The 17427-nt window shown below is 48.0% G+C and overlaps 1 protein-coding gene across 2 annotated transcripts in view; it reads left to right on the forward strand.

Annotated features, from left to right (window-relative positions):
• Positions 1-17427, forward strand: part of traf3ip2a (TRAF3 interacting protein 2a) — a 96969-nt gene that overhangs the window by 9270 nt on the left and 70272 nt on the right. The window contains exon 2 of one of the 2 annotated variants that reach the window (XM_078212341.1): positions 15619-16572. The exons of the other annotated variant lie outside the window; for it this stretch is intronic. Coding sequence (XP_078068467.1) covers positions 15619-16572 — 954 coding nt within the window. The remainder of the gene's footprint in view (positions 1-15618; positions 16573-17427) is intronic. 2 annotated transcript variants of the gene reach the window in all.

Here is a 17427-nt window from a genome sequence, read left to right on the forward strand (position 1 = left end):
GTTTCTCCTCTTTCTGTTGCCTTTGGACAGCCTTCTGCTGTAAGGACAGAATTGTAGATATTTACAGCACCTTCGGCCCTTTGTGTCCATGCTAGCCTAGAAAGAGGGATCCAGCTTCATCCCACTTTCCAGCTCTTGCTCCAGGGCCCTCTAGGTTATGGCACTTCCAAGTACATTTCCAGATATTCTCCCAACAGTCTGGTCATCCTCTCAGATAGCAGCTTCATTTTATCTATGGGATAGGATTAGTTTAGGTGGACCCTCATTTTCTTTCCCACTCGGTATTCCTCTTACTCTGCACACTCCGCGTAAGATTTATTAACCCCGACAGCAGGTGTGGAGGCAGGGAGGCATTTAATTGGTTAGGAGTGTGTGGAGAGGGGACCCCGCCACCTTTCTGCCCCCGCCCAATTAGCTTTGGGATGGGAAGGCTAATGGACATCATTCCCGCCTGCATGCTAACAGAGACTTTGTCTGGCATGGCGGCACAGTGGTTAGCACTGCTGCCTCACAGCGCCAGGGACCCAGGTTCAATTCTCGGGTCACTGTCTGTGTGGAGTCTGCACATTCTCCCCGTGTCTGCGTGGGTTTCCTTCGGGTGCTCCAGTTTCCTCCCACAGTCTGAAAGATGTGCTGGTTAGGTGCATTGGCCGTGCTAAATTCTCCCTCAGTGTACCCGAACAGGTGCCGGAGTGTGGCGACTGAGGGATTTTCACAGTAGCTTCATTGCAGTGTTAATGTAAGCCTACTTGTGACACTAATAAATAAACTAAACTATAACTCTTACGTGGACAACTAATGGGAGTGCCTTGTTCAGAGGCACCAATCGGTGATCCAGGGCCCAGCCTTTGGGGATGGGGAAAGGAGCAGCTTGCTGAAAGACGTGCCCTTGTGCATTGACAGCTTCTGCTGGACAAGGAGTGGGATTTTACCCCTGGAGTCTCGAATCCATGGGGAGGCCTGACACTGGCCAGCATAGTGCCTACTGGGGCCTTGGCTGAAGCAATGTGTGGGAATATGTATTTTAGTGCCAGTCAGCTGGCCACCTTGGAAGAGAAGAAAGATCCTCAGGTGAGGAAGTCGGGAAGAAGTGTAGGGGAGTGGAGAGGTTAGTGGAACTAAGTAAATAAATCATTTGAAGTTGGCTTTCTGATCTCTCCACAGCTCTTGTTTACTTTTCAACACCTTTCTGGGTCACAGCCAAGCTCTTCACACGGCTTCCTGTTGACAATAGACCAGCACATATTCAGAACTAACTCACACTGATTGATAGTTAACTGCCAACAAACTGACAAATACATGAGTGGGATAGGAATAGAGGGATATGGTCCCCAGAAGGGTCGGGGGTTTTGGTTCAGTCGGGAAGCATAGTCGGTGCAGGCTTGGAGGGCCTGTTCCTGTGCTGTAATTTTCTTTGCTCTTTGTTCTGGGGGAGAGGTGGGTTATGTTGAGGCAAGGGAATGGAAAAACAACAGACTACAGGGAGGGTCAGGATGGATGGGAAAGGTCCCAGTCTGAAGTTGTTGAATTCAGTGTTGAGTCCAGAAGGCTGTAACGTGCTGAATTGGAAGATGAGGTGCTGTTCTTCCAGTTTGCGTTGGACATCACTGCTCCCTCCATCAGCCCCTTCCTTCTGTGAAGGTCCATCTGTGGGATGGCCCCATACCTCCTCTGGCCAAATATCTCTCAGCCCCCGTGCCCAGGGGATCACTTGTTATACTGAGCGCAGCAGAGACTATAGAGACCAATTTAACCCAATCATTAGCACGCTTTATTTGTATGAAAGGTGTGATCGAACCATCTCTCCACCCAGGCCAGATCCAACTCTCAAGATCTCTGGCTTCCCACACTCTGACACCAATCAGCTTATAAATATTCTAATGCTAGCGTCTGACCAAAGCAACCAAAAAAATGGTGGCCTTGACACTCAGCGGGGATGAGAATCATATCAGCCATGATTGAATGGCGGAGCAGACTCGATGGGCCGAATGGCCTACTTTTTCTCCTGTATCTTATGGTCTTAATTATTTTGTCTTGGCCCTAACTCTCATTTGAGCTTCTGCTGAGGTGTGTTTGTCTTTCAGTTCCCACATTACAAGCTGTCTGCTTTCACACTCTGAGAGACTTCCGCTTAAGTTGACCTTTCGACCATGAGGTTCTTTTTGAACAATCTTTTGGGCCAAAAAGACAGTTGGTCGATGAAAGCCCAAACCACAGTTTCCGATCAGGTCACCTCTCACCACGTTTACAGCGAGTCTATCACAAGAAGGATTAAAATACTTCAGTATAAGATAGTGTAACAATGTGTAACGTAAAGTCAGTCCCATTATTTAAGTCATTTTCATTGTTTAAAGAGAAAACTCCATTTCCCACCCAGGAATCACCCAATTATAGAGAGGTTTACTCCAAAGCAGCAAAGAAAATCCTTATCCTTGTGTTTCAGTCTTTTTTTAATTCATTGTGGGACACGGGCGTCGCTGGCTGGCCAGCATTTATTGATGTGGAGATGCTGGCGTTGGACTGGGGTAAACACAGTAAGAAGTTTAACAACACCAGGTTAAAGTCCAACAGGTTTATTTGGTAGCGCAGGCCACTAGCTTTCGGAGCCTTTGCTACCAAATAAACCTGTTGGACTTTAACCTGGTGTTGTTAAACTTCTTACAGCATTTATTGCCCATCCCTAGTTGTCTTTGGAGGGCAGTTGAGAGTCAACCACATTGCTGTGGCTCTGGAGTCACATGTAGGCCAGACCAGGTAAGGATGGCAGATTTCCTTCCCTAAAGGGCATTAGTGAACCAGACGGGTTTTTCCGACAATCAGCAATGGTTTCATGGTCATCAGTAGATTCTTAATTCCAGATATTTTGTATTGAATTCAAATTCCACCATCTGCCGTGGCGGGATTTGAACCCGGGTCTCCAGAACATTAGCTGAGTTTCTGGATTAATAGTCTAGCGACAATACCACTAGGCCATCGCCTCCCTTTAAGTCTGCCATTGCCTAATCGCTTGCTGTACCTGCTTGCTGCTGAATTTCTCGGCACGGTGGCACAGTGGTTAGCACTGCTGCCTCACAGCGCCAGGGACCCAGGTTCAGTTCCAGCCTTGGGTCACTGTCTGTGTAGAGTTTGCACATTCTCCCCGTGTCTGCGGGGGTTTCCTCCGGGTGTTCCGGTTTTCTCCCACAATCCAATAATGTGCAGGTTGGGTGCATTGACCTTGATAAATTGACCCGAGTGAAAGGGGGATTAGTGGGGTCAATGTGTGAGGTTATGGGAATAGGGCCTGGGTGGGCTTGTGGTCGCGAATGGCCTCCTTCTGCACTGTAGGGAATCTATGATTCTCGCATGAAGCCACCCAAATCTCTCTGAATATCACCATTTAAAACTTTAACCTCTTCGAAAAAGTATTCTTTTTAAATTATTCTTCCTATCAGGGTGAATAACCTCAGATTTTCCGCAGACCATTTTTATTTATTCACAGGATGTGGGCATCTCTAGAAAAGCCCCCTTTTATTGTTCATCCAGGATTGGCCTGGAGGAGGTGGTGGTGAGCTGCCTTCTGGAACCACTGCAGTCCATGGGGGGCGGGGGGATTCTCCCGGGAGATATCAGCGGGGTCAGATTAGTGCGATTTCTGGCACCGTCGGCTCCATGTCGGAAATAGTCACGAAGCTGCATGGGGTATGCGGGGAGAGAGGGATTTTAATATAATTTAAATATGATTAGCGAGCCCGGGACTGAAGTCCCCACCTCCCGATGGGAGTGGTCCACTACAGCGGGGTTTAGAGTAACTCCTCACTTTCAGGGAGCTTGCGGCCCGACTCCGCTGGAGTGAAGGAAGGGCAATTGGGGCCACCAGAGGGTCGGGCAGTGGGCGGGGTGCCCTGGGCATTGGCACCTTGGCAGTGCCAGCCTGTGTCTCCTGGCACTGCCCAAGAGTCAAAGTGCCAATGCACAGGGCACCTTGGTACTGCCCACCAGGCATGGGGCAGTGCCAGGGGGTGGGGCATATGGGGGCGGGGCTTGATGGGGCCAATCGGTGGGGGTCCCACTGCCACTCTGCAGACAGGATCGGTGGGGGAAGGAGGGAGGCCAGTGATCGGGGCAGGCTGGGGGGGGTGTGGGGGGGGGGGGGGTGGCAGGACTGCGAGAGGGGGTGGTTGGCACTGCAGGTGGGGCTGCGGGGAGGTCAGGACTGCGGAAGGGGGTTGTGGCTGGGCCTGGACATGGTTGGGGGGTCAGCGATCGGGCCGTGTGGGGAGGCCAGCGATTGAGCTGGCCAGTGATTGGCAGACAGGAGTTACTGCGCATGCGCCAATCTCCACTCTGATAGATCAGCGCATGCGCAGTGATCCGCTCAGCACTATGCTGCCGGCCTCTCCAGCGGGAATAGGCCCCGGCACTGATTTTCAGAGTGCACAGAGTGTGGGAGATTCATTTTAAAACTCCTGCTGAAAAACACCAGCCGGAGTTACTCCAATTTTCACGCAAATTCAGCACTTAGAATTGTTTTGGGAGAATCCCAGCCCCATGTGTTTACATTCCACCTGCCACCTTGTTGTACATCATCTACATGCCTTTGTATCCTACTCATATCTTGATTTGATTTAATTTATTATTGTCACATGTATTAGCATACAGTGAAAAGTATTGTTTCTTGTACTATACAGGCAAAGCATACCTTTCATAGAGAAGGAAAGGAGAGTGCAGAATGTAGTGTTACAGTCATAGCTAGGGTGTAGAGAAAGATCAACTTAATGCAAGGTAAATCCATTCAGTTGCCTGACAGCAGCAGGGAAGAAGCTGTTCTTGAGTCAATTGGTATGTGACCTCAGACTTTTGATACAACCAGAAAGGATGCTTTCTATGGATCATTTGTAAAAGTTGGTGAGAGTCGTAGCTGACATGCCAAATTTCCTTAGTCTTCTGAGAAAGTAGAGGCATTGGTGGGCTTTCTTAACTATAGTGTCGGCATGGGGGGACCAGGACAGGTTGTTGGTAATCTGGACACCTAAAAATTTGAAGCTCTCGACCCTTTCTACTTCATCCACTTTGATATAGACAGGGGCATGCTCTCCTTTACGCTTCCTGAAGTCAATGACAATCTCCTTCGTTTTGTTGACATTGAGGGAGAGATTATTGTTGCCACACCAGTTCACCAGGTTCTCTGTCTCATTCCTGTACTCTGTCTCGTCATCCTGTCCCACCTAACTTTACATCCTCTGAAAACTTGGATACGTCACTCTTGGTCCCTTCATTTAATCATTTCTTTAGGTTGTAACTAGCTGACATTCTGATCCTTCTGGTGCCCCACTGGTCACAGCCTGCCAACTCGAAAATGCCCCAATTATTGCCACCCTCTGTTTTCTGTCCATGAACCAGTCTGCTGTCCACACAAATACATTGCCTCCCCAGCCCCACATTTTATAATGTAACCAATGATAACATTGAATCTATTATAATGTAACCAATGGTAGCATGCTGTGGTAGACAATGTAACCAATGGCAAAATGACGTGCTGGTCAGCTGACCAACTGATCCGGTATAAATAGGAAGCAGATTGGGATTGTGTGGCCCGGGTGTTGATGTAATGGAGTTTTTTTATTCAACCTTTTTCTTTGATTTACTTTGTGAAGTTAGTTCTTTTATTGTTTGCAACTGAAGTATCCTTACTGATAGAACAACACCATAAGCCTTTAATTTGCATCATAATATGGTGGTAGCTTATTGATTGACTTTTGAAAATCCAAATATACTAAATCTACTGGCTCACCTTTATCTACCCTGCTAGTTACATTGTCAGTAGACTTATCAAACATTGTGTTCCTTTCAAGATAACTACATTGACTTTGCTTGATCATATTTTATAAGCGGCTTGTTGAGTGGAAGTTCTGTGGAACAAAGGGACCTTGGCGTGTTTGTCCACAGATCTCTGAAAGCGGAAGGGCAAGTTAGTAGGGTGGTGAGAAAGGCATATGGGACACTTGCCTTTATCAATCGAGGCATAGATTACAAAAGCAGGGGAGTCATGTTGGAGTTGTATAGAACTTTGGTGAGGCCACAGCTAGAGTACTGTGTACAGTTCTGGTCGCCACATTATAGGAAGGATGTGATTGCACTGGAGGGGTTGCAGAGGAGATTCACCAGGATGCTGCCTGGAATGGAACATTTATGTTATGAAGAAAGGTTGGGTAGGCTTGGGTTGTTTTTGTTGGAGCAGAGAAGACTGAGGGGCGACCTAGGGTGTACAAGGGCACAACCTCAGACTAAAGGGACGATCCTTTAAAACAGAGATGAGGAGGAATTTCTTCAGCCAGAGAGTGGTGAATCTGTGGAACTCTTTGCTGCAGAAGGCTGGGGAGGCCATTCATTGAGTGTCTTTAAGACAGAGATAGATAGGCACTTGATTAATAAGAGGATCAGGGGTTATGGGGAAAAGGCAGGAGAATGGGGATGAGAAAAATATCAGTCATGATTGAATGGCGGAGCAGACTCGATGGGCCGAGTGGCCTAATTCTGCTCCTATGTCTTATGGTCTTATTATGAGAGACATGGACAGAGTGAATTCCACACAAGAAAACAGTCCATGTCCTTTTGTGTTCGGTTACAGATTCACAGGGTACATTAGACATTTTCATTCCCTATCCTTCGGGAATGGAAATGATTGATCCTTTCGACATAGTGATCCCATTTTCTTGCCCCAATACCCCTGCCTCCAGCGAAAATCAGCTAACACATCAGAGACTGTAGACTGAGAGAAGAATCATTTTCTAGTTGGTGATAAACTAGAAATTTACCCAAGCGTCATGATTTTAATAATGCTAAGAATGGTACTCAGCATCGACAGTAACCATATAAAACTACATCCTTGTAAAAAAAAAATCCGGTTCGCTATGTCCTTCAAGAACACAGCCTACCCACACCCTGATCCAGGCCCAATTTAAACTCAAAGTGAACGGGTTATGAGTGAGTTAAAATCTCATCTGGCATGCGTGACTCCAGCTCATTACTAACATCTCCAGAAGTGGCCTAGAAACACAACTCATTTGTAAAAATAATCAGTTGTCAAACCCAGTGAAATGTTCAAAAGAATCCTTATTTTTTGTTTTGGAGTCTTTCCTGATACATTTCCAGTCCTGCGGCATAACAAGGGGGGAAACTTGGGCAGCACGGTGGCACAGTGGTTAGCACTGCTGCCTCACAGCACCAAGGACCCGAGTTCAATTCCTGCTTGGGTCACTGTCTGTGTGGAATCTGCACGTCCTCCCCGTGTCTGCGTGGGTTTCCTCCGGATGCTCCGGTTTCCTCCCACAGTCCGAAAGACGTGCTGGTTAGGTGTATCGGCCGTGCTAAATTCTCCCTCAGTGTACCCGAACAGGCGCCGGAGTGTGGCGACTAGGGGATTTTCACAGTAGCTTCAATGTAAGCTACTTGTGGCGCTGATAAATAAACATTGAAACTCAGTGGATGATGATGTGGAGGAAATCTGGTCTCCTCTCAGGGACAGGCTGGCCAGAATGAAACTTCAGATTCCCCAGTAAGCGGCACTCAGTCGAGAGGAGGTGAGAAGGGAATGGATCAATGCCATACGGGCACGTGTGAACTCTGTCTGTTTGGGAGAGTGGCTGCTTTTCATTTTCCTGGAACACTGATCAGACTTTCTGACTGTCCCTCACCTCTCCCACCCATTTCAGAACTTGTCTCCGCGGTGCACTAACTGTATCTCCCACCTGGCGCCGATCCAAACCTCAGCGGCGGCCATCTTCGGCGCACGGTCTGTTTCTGGTCAGCCACCAGTCAGTTGACTTTGTTGCGGTTGCCGCTGTGAGTTTGAATTTTTCCGTTGCAGCCTGAGGTAAAGACGGTGTTGTCCGTTACTTGTAAGCGGGGAGACTTCTAAACGCCAGCCTGCAGCACTGCTCCAACTCTCTGAAACCACATGTGCTGAGATTCCCCAGAGGATGGTGTTCTGTCTGAGAACTCGGTTTCTGTGGTGTCGTGGTTATGTTCCTGGACTCGTCAGCCAGAGGATATGAGTTCAGAGTGACAGTTTGAGAAGTTGAACTCACCTTAAAATATCTGGAAATTAAAAAAAAAAGCTAGTGTCAGCAAAAACAATCATGAAGTTTTTGAATTGTTAGAAAAATACCTCACCATGGTCCTTTACGAATGCTGTCCCAGTCTGGCCTGTATGTGTCTCAGTCTCCAACCAACCATGTTGACCGGTAACTAGACTAATAGGCATAGATACATAGACATTTATAAAAATTCATTTTACGGGGTGTGGGAGTCACTGGCTGGGCCCAGTATTTACTGTCTATCCCTAACTGCCCTCCATTTCAGAGGGCAGTTGAGAGTCAACTATTGTCGTGGGCCTGGAGTCACATGTAGGCCAGACCAGGTAAGGACAGCAGATTTCCCCCCCCCCCAAAGGACGTCAGTGAACCAGATGGATTTTTCCGACAATCGGCAATGGTTTCACAGTCACCAGTAGATTCTTAATTCCAGATATTTTTTATTGAATTCAAATTCCACCATCTGCCGTGGCGGGATTCGAACCCGGGTCCCCAGATCTTGCCCCGGGTCTTTGGATTACTAGTCCAATGACAATACCACTACGCCACCACCTCCCCTTAGGAGCAGGGCCACTCGACCCCTCGATCCTGCTTCACCATTCAATAGGATCATGGCTGATCTGATTGTAACTTCAACCCCACATTCCGGCCTACCCCTGATAACCTCTCGCCTCCTCGTTAATCGAGAATCCATCTGACTTTGCCTTAAAAATATTGAAGGATTCTGCTTCTACAGCCTGCTGAGGAAGAGAGTTCCAGCACCTCTCCACCATCAGAGAAAACAATTCTCTTCATCTCTGTCTTAAATGAGCGACCCCTTATTATTAAACAGTGACCCTGTTTTTTTTTCTTTGACCCCAGTTCTAGATTCACTGACAAGATTAAACATCCTCTCCACATCCACCCTATCAATACCCCTTAGGATGTTTTATGTTTCAATCAAGTCTCTTACTCTTCTAAGCTCTAGTGGATACAAGCCAAGCCTGTCTAACCTTTCCTCATAGGACAACCCGTCCATTCCTGATATTAATCTAGTAAGCCTTACCTGAATTGCTTCAATGCAACCTCCCCCCTGCATAACTTCCCTCTGTATAGCCCCCCCCTTGCCAAGCCCCCCGATGCATTTCTCCATCTTGCAGAGCCCCCCTCTGACAAAGCCCCGTCCACACAAGTCCCCGATCATTGTGCATACTCCCCCAGTCCCACCCCCACAGACTCCACCCCCACTCAGGCCACAGCTGTTACACTGGCAGTTTTCCTGTCCTCCTGGGACTTTTCTAGAATTGAAGGATTCTGGGAAGATTGCTACCAGATTTAAGGTGATTAGCAAATGAACAAATAAGTGAGATAATGAAACCATTTTGATGTCACGAGTAGTTAGGATCGGAAGGCAGTGCCTGAAAGTGTGCTGGAGGTAGTTTAATCACAGCTTTCCAAAGGGAATTGGATAAACATGAAGTGAGAGAATTGCAGGGTGTCATGTATGTTGGGGACATGTCCCTTTAAGAGAACGGGTCAGTTGACCTGGGACTCGAGCTGCACCCTGGGGGAAGCTTGCCAAGCCAATCTTGTGCTGACTGTGGTAGAGATACGACATGTTCATAAACAGTTCCAGTTAGTTTACTCCCACTTATAGAATCATAGAATCCCTGCAGTTCAGAAGAGGCCATTTGGCCCATTGAGTCTACACCGACTCTGTGACAGACCACCTTACCCAGGCCCTCTCCCCCCAGGCCTTGTACTTACCCCACTAATCCACCTATCCTACACATCTTGGGACACTAGGGTCAATTTAGCATGGCCAATCCACCTAATTTACACATCTTTGGACTATGGGAGGAAACCGGAGCACGTGGAGGAAACCCACGCAGCCACAGGGAGAACGTGCAAACTCCACACAGACAGTAACCCGAGGCTGGAGTTGAACACAGGTCCCTGGTACTGTGAGGCAGCAGTGCTAACCACTGTGCTGCCCAAACCACTTAGCTTGTGGTTTATCATTAGTCTCAATATCAGACCTCAAATATAACAGGGCTATGAGGAAAGGGGAAGGAAGTGCAACTAGTTGGGTTGTTCTTCCAAAGCCATGATGTTCAGTGGCATTACCATCACTGAATCCCCCATTATCAACATCCTGGGGGGTATCATTGACCAGAAACTGAATTGGACTAGCCATATAAACAACTCACCGCCTGACTCCCCAAAGCGTGTCCACCAACTACAAGGCACAAGTCAGGAGTGTGATGGAATACTCCTCACTTGCCTGGATGAATGCAGCTCCAACAACACTCAAGAAACTCGACACCATCCAGGACAAAGCAGCCCGCTCGATTGACACTCCATCCACTCCCTCCACCACCGATACTCAGTGTGAGCATCATCTACAGGATTCACTGCAGCAACTCATCAAGGCTCCTTCGACATCGCTTTCCAAACCCGTGAGAACTACTTCCTAGAAGGACAAGGGCAGCGGGCACATGGGAACAGCACTCTCCACAGGTTCCCCTCCAAGCCACACGTCAACCCGACTTGGAAATATCTTGCCGTTCCTTCACTGTCGCTCAATCAGAATCCTGGAATTCCCTCCCTAGCAGCACTGTGAGTGTACCTACACCACAGGGACTGCAGCGATTCAAGAAGGCAACTCACTACCATCTTTTAAAGGGCAACTAGCGATGGGCAATAAATGCTGGCCAGCGATGCCCACATCCTGTGAAAGAATATAAAGGTGTGCTGGCACGGACAAGATGGATGGAATGGTTGTCTTCAATGCTCTAACCATTCTAACATAAACTCTTCACCTCAGATAGTGCAAAGAATTCCCAAAATCTAGAATTTTGATGGGAACTTGCTTTGGTGACACTAAACCCAATGGACCTTCTGCCGTTCTGTCCTGCCAGAGATCCGTTATCTATTCCTAACCCCGTACATCTGAATAATTTTTTGTACAGTTTGATTTTTCTTCAAGGAAAAAGATAAAAATTGAATATACAAACAAAAGAATGGATATAAAATATGAGGCAGTCTCTGAATGGAAAACTAGTCAAGGTCACTGATTTATACTTTCCACAGGAAACGGACCAGTTGCAGATCTCAGAAAACGGATAAAAATCTGAGACTGCTGGGAAACAATTTCAGACGTTGATCCAAACAATTGCCATGAATCGGTGCTCACGTGGAAACATTGTACGGTGCACGGCGTGACGTCATGTATTAACACGGAGTGGTCCCAGCTTTCGAAAGGAACGTTTCTCTCCATGCGAATATAACCTTACGTGACACATAGGGCCCGATCTTGGACAGCACAGCGGTTAGCACTGCTGCCTCACGGCGCCAGGGACCCGAGTTCGATTCCGGCCTTGGGTCATTGTCTGGGCGGAGTCCGCACATTCTCCCCGTGTCTGTGTGGGTTTCCTCCGGGTGCTCCGGTTTCCTCCCACAGTCCGAAAGATGTGCGGGTTAAGTGGATTGGCTGTGCTAAATTTCTCCTAAGTGTCAGGGGGATTAGCAGGGTTAAACACGTGCGGTTATGGGGATAGGGTTTGGGTGGGATTGTCGTCGGTGCAGGCTCGATGGGCCGAATGGCCTACTGCACTGTAGGGATTCTATGATAATTAACTCTGAGCTTTGAGTGAAATAAAATCATCCCCATTGAGGATAAACACTGTGGCTGTGACGTGACTGTCAGTTAACTGGATCTAGATTTCCACTGCTGCACACAGCCTAATTTAAGTGCATAATCAGAGCAAGATAGGATGGAAACCTACTCTTTCCACCTCAGATTCGATCCCTATGCAAATCCCCATTTGCGTCTATGGCCCTTTTCATGGCCCATCCATCCATTTTGAAGGTTTTACACTTGGGGCCACTGGCCATTTGGCTCCATGTTGCCTGTCTTTTTTTGCACTCTGATGAGATGAACTCAGGATTGTGAGAGGCAGCTCAGGCCTGGTTGGTACTTGGATGGGAGACCGCCTGGGAATACCAGGTGCAGTAGGTTGTCGGCCTACGTTAGTGTGGCTCGGGTGGTGACATTCTTGCCTCTGGATCACAGGGTTGAGGGTTCAAATCCCACAGACAAAAGTCAAGCTGATATTCCAAAATGTTACTGAGCCATTGGAGGCCGAGCTCTCCTTTGGAATGAGAGACTGAACCAAGGCCCAGTCTGCCCCCCCCTCAGGTGAATGTAAACATTCCCACAGTGTTCGTTTGGAGAGGAGCAGGCGAATTATCCCTGATATCCTGGCCACTATAAACTCCTATATTCATATCACAAAAACAGGTCACCATCACATTGCTGTCTGTGGGAGCTTGCTGTCTGTAAATTGACTGCTGCATTTCCTACATTACAGCAGCGACTGCACTCCAGAAGTGCTGCTTATATCGGGCAAGCCTCTTTGTTTCATCAGCAGAGAACCATTTACCCGATTCTGAATTCTCCTTGCAGTGCCTGGCTTTACCACCAGATGGCGGTGGACTATTGTATTTCAGGATGTGGGTTATGTTGGGGGCGGTGGAACTGCGGTTAGGGAGCGAACGGGGAAGAGGACCAGGTCGGTGCTCGATTCTGGGCACACAGGCAGCTTCAACCCGTGATACCCCGTGTCCGGTCTCGAGCTTCAGCAATGTAATCTGGGTGAGCTGCCCGGGGAGGTGCAATGCACAACAGCAAATGTCTCCCCAGTGCAACCTCAGGCAAATACCAAGAGTGGAAGCAGGGTGGCTTGGGGCGGGGGGATGGCTTACTATTTTAGGCTGAATTAGCATCTGGTGCGTCACGACTGTGTAAGCTGGGTGAACCTGATTGATTGATTGATTTATTATTGCCACGTGTATTGGGATGCAGTGAAAAGCATTGTTTCTTGTGCGCTAGGCAGACAAAGCATACCATTCATAGAGTACATAGGGGAGAAGGAAAGGAGAGGGTGCAAAATATAGTGTTACAGTCATAGCTAGGGTGTAGAAAAAGATCTACTTAATATGAGGTAGGTCCATAAGATATAGGAGCAGAATTAGGCCATTCGGCCCATTGAGTCTGCCCTGCCATTCAATCTCATCCCCATTTTCCTGCCTTCTCCCCGTAACCCTTATTGATCAAGAACCTATCTATTTCTGTCTTACACTCAATGACCTGGCCTCCACAGCCTTCTGTGGCAAGGAGTTCCACAGATTCACCACCCTCTGGCTGAAGAAATTCCTTCTCATCTCTGTTTTAAAGGAGCGTCCCTTTACTCTGAGATTGTGCCCTCGAGTTCTAGCCTCTCCCACCAGTGGAAACATCCTCTCCAGGTCCTCTATCTGGGCCTCTCAGTATAATGTAAGGTCTATTCAAAAGTCTGACGGCAGCAGGGAAGAAGCTGTTCTTGAGTCGGTTGGTACGTGACCTCAGACTTTTGTATCTTTTTCCCGACGGAAGAAGGTGGAAGAGAGAATGTCCGGGGTGCGTGGGGTTCTTAATTATGCTGGTTGCTTTGCCGAGGCAGCAGGAAGTGTAGACAGCGTCAATGGATGGGAGGCTGGTTTGCATGATGGATTGGGCTTTTGTAGTTCCTTGCGGTCTTGGGCAGAGCAGGAGCCATACCAAGCTGTGATACAACCAGAAAGAATGCTCTCTAAGGTGCATCTGTAAAAAGTGGGCAGCAGTGATGCAGGTTATTTTAGTGCAACTTAATCAAAGTGCACTTTAGCAGCAGAATAATACTATAGTAGATTGTCAAGCCTCAGAGGGTTTCCTTTCACCTTTAGGTGCAAGTCAGATCTGTGTTGGATTTCTCAGCTTTTATTACTGAATCTCAATTATAAATTATTGTGAGCAGTTTTGGGCTCCATATCTAAGGAAGAATGTGCTGGCCTTGGAAAGGGTCCAGAGGAGGTTCACAAGAACGATTCCTGGAATGGAGAGCTTGTCGTATGAGGAATGGTTGAGGACTCTGGGTCTGTACTCATTGGAGTTTAGAAGGATGAGGGGGGATCTTATTGAAACTTACAGGATACTGCGAGGACTGGATAGAGTGGGCGCGGAGAGGATGTTTCCACTAGTAGGAAAAATTGGAACCAGAGGACACAACCTCAGACTAAAGGGAAGATCTTTTAAAACAGAGATGAGGAGGAATTTCTTCAGCCAGAGAGTGGTGAATCTGTGGAACTCTTTGCCACAGAAGGCTGTGGAGGTCAGCTCATTGAGTGTCTTTAAGACAGAGATAGATAGGTTCTTGATTAATGGGATCAGGGGTTATGGGGAAAAGGCAGGAGAATGGGGATGAGAAAAATATCAGCCATGATTGACTGGCAGAGCAGACTCGATGGGCCGAGTGGCCTAATGGTCTTATAAACAGCACCATTAACCTCTGCAAGATCCTGGGGCCAATGGCGGTGTAGTGGGAATTGACAGCGAGCTTGTAATCCCGTGGGTTAATACATTCCCACTCCATCTGACGAAGGAGCAGCGCTCCGAAAGCTAATGGTATTTGCTACCAAATAAACCTGTTGGACTTTAACCTGGTGTTGTTAAAACTCTTACTGTGTTCACCCTAGTCCAACGCCAGCATCTCCACATTAATACTCTGGTCACATGGGTTCCAATTCCACTCCAGCAGCTGGTGGAATTTTAAATTTAATTAATAAATCTGGAATATAAAGCTAGTCTCAGAACCCATCAATGCCCTTGAGAGAAGGAAATCTGCCACCCTTGCCCACATGTGGGAGTGGCACAGTGGTTAGCACTGCTGCCTCACAGCGCCAGGGTTCAATTCCAGCCTCGGGTCACTGTCTGTGCAGAGTTTGCACGTTCTCCCCATGTCTGCATGGGTTTCCTCCGGGTGCTCCAGTTTCCTCCCACAGTCCGAAGATGTGCGGGTTAGGTAGATTGACCATGCTAAATTGCCCCTTAGTGTCAGGGGGATTAGCAGGGTAAATGAAGGTTATGGGAATAGAGCCTGGGTGGGATTGTGATCGGTATCGACTCGATGGGCCGAATGGCCTCTTTTGTACTGTAGTGATTCTATGTGTGAGCCACAGTAATGTGGTTGAAGTTCCCTCTGAGGGCACGAGCAAGTCACTCAGTTCAACGGCAATTAGGTTTGGGCAATTTAATGTTGATGGTAACCATGATGTGGAGATGCCGGCGTTGGACTGGGGTAAGCACAGTAAGAAGTCTCACAACACCAGGTTAAAGTCCAACAGGTTTACTTGGTAGCGCGAGCTTTCGGAGCGCTGCTCCTTCTTCAGGTGAGTGAAGAACTCGCTCCTCCTTCAGGTGAGTGAAGAACTCACTCACCTGAAGAAGGAACGACACTCCGAAAGCTCGTGCTACCAAATAAACCTGTTGGACTTTAACCTGATGTTGTGAGACTTCTTACCGCAATTTAATGTTGGCAGGGAAGCTCCCTCAAAAGAATAAAGTCACAATTTAGTCTGTGATGTCATTTTTAAAAAAGTTTATTTATTAGTGTCACAAGTAGGCTTACATTCACACTGCAATGAAGTTACTGTGAAAATCCCCGAGTCCCCATTGTGCTTCTGCTGAATCTTTTTTGTCTTCCAGCGAGAGCGGATTCCCAGAGCAGGGCCGAGGAGGTGGATGAGAACTTGCACTGCTGGACCCAGTCTTCAGATTTGCAGGCCAGCTATGTGGATGAGAAAGCGGAGGCGCTCAGACAGTGCAACAATGGAGCCGCTCACTACAACCGTGTGTCAGCTCGGGACACCTTTGCATGTCAGACACCAGAGGAGAACACAGCTCCAGCCAGGGAGAAGCCCAGACCAGCCTCCCAGGCTCCTGAGGCGGCCAGTCATCAGTATCTGCCTCGACCAGGTCCAGAGCCACAAAGGCTGATTGGCAACAGTGAACAACACCATTTCTCACTCGGAGAAGCCTCCAGGAAGCCAAGGGAGGCTCTGGAGTCTGATTTTAAGGAGTTTGCGATGGCAAATGAGCTTGATGATTCTTCGGGATTTGGGAAGGGCACCTCCTCTCTCTACTCTGACACCAGCGTGTTTCTGGCAGCAATGGCCAAGGAAAAGCAGTGGGGAAAGTTGGAGCGATGCGGCAGGCCGGAGAACAGGGAGCAGGTGAAACCAAACTCCTTTCCCGGTTATTTAAATGCCGGGCCTCCCTCCTCATTCAATCGGGACCAGTTGCGTGAAACCGAGAGGGGATTGTTGGATCATTTTCCAAGTTCAACCAGAAACCCTGCCAGTGTTTCACTGACAAACATGTCGCAGTATCAGGCCCAGTTGGAGCTGCCCAGTAAAGACACTGGGTACGAATCCCAGGATGACATTGGAATCGGGCAGCTGGATCCTCCTGGACCGTTGCTGTCAGGACTGAATGACCTGGAGCCTCCCGGCCCTTTGCGTTCCTGGGAATTCCCAGCAGGGGAGTCCCAATTGTATCCAGTGTTTCCATATCCCAGTACTCCAGGCTATATTCTTCCGTACTCTCCTGGTGTTCCTCAATACAGATATCAACAGGCCGTTCAACATCTGCAACTGCCGTGTAAGTGAATGGTTTGTTCCTTAACTACAGATTTTGATTTGATTTGATTTATTATTGTCACATGTATTAACATAGAGTGAAAAGTATTGTTTCTTGTGCGCTGTGCGGACAAAGCACACCGTTCATAGAGAAGGAAAGGAGAAGGTGCAGAATGTAGTGTTACAGTCATAGCTACGGTGTAGAGAAAGATCAACTTAATGGAAACATGGAAGATAGGAGCAGGAGGAGGCCATTTGGCCCCTCGAGCCTGCTCCGCCATTCATCACGATCATGGCTGATCGTCCTAATCCTACTTTTTCTCCATAACCTTTGATCCCATTCGCCATATCCAGCCGCCTCTTGAATACATTCAATGTTTTTGGCATGCGAGGTAGGTCCATTCAAACGTCTGATGGCAGCAGGGAAGAAGCTGTTCTTGAGTCGGTTGGTACGTGACCTCAGACTTTTGTATCTTTTCCCGACGGAAGAAGGTGGAAGAGAGAATGTCTGGGTGCATGGGGTCCTTAATTATGCTGGCTGCTTTCCCGAGGCAGCGGGAAGTGTAGACAGAGTCAATGGATGGGAGGCTGGTTTGCGCGATGGACTGGGCTACATTCACGATTCTTTGTAGATTCTTGCAATCTTGGGCTGAGCAAGAGCCATATGTTTCAGCTATACTGATGGTTGATGTAGTACAGAAACAGGCCATTCAGCCCGATTGGTCCATACTGATGTTTATGCTTCTTCTTGACCCTTTTCATGTTTTTTTAAAGTTATTTATTAGTGTCACACGTAGGCTTGTATTAACACTGCAATGAAGTTATTGTGAAAATCCCCTGGTAGTCACACTCCGGCACCTGTTCGGGTACACTGAGG

Source organism: Mustelus asterias, chromosome 5 (assembly GCF_964213995.1).
Source record: "Mustelus asterias chromosome 5, sMusAst1.hap1.1, whole genome shotgun sequence".
Lineage (NCBI taxonomy): Eukaryota > Metazoa > Chordata > Chondrichthyes > Carcharhiniformes > Triakidae > Mustelus > Mustelus asterias.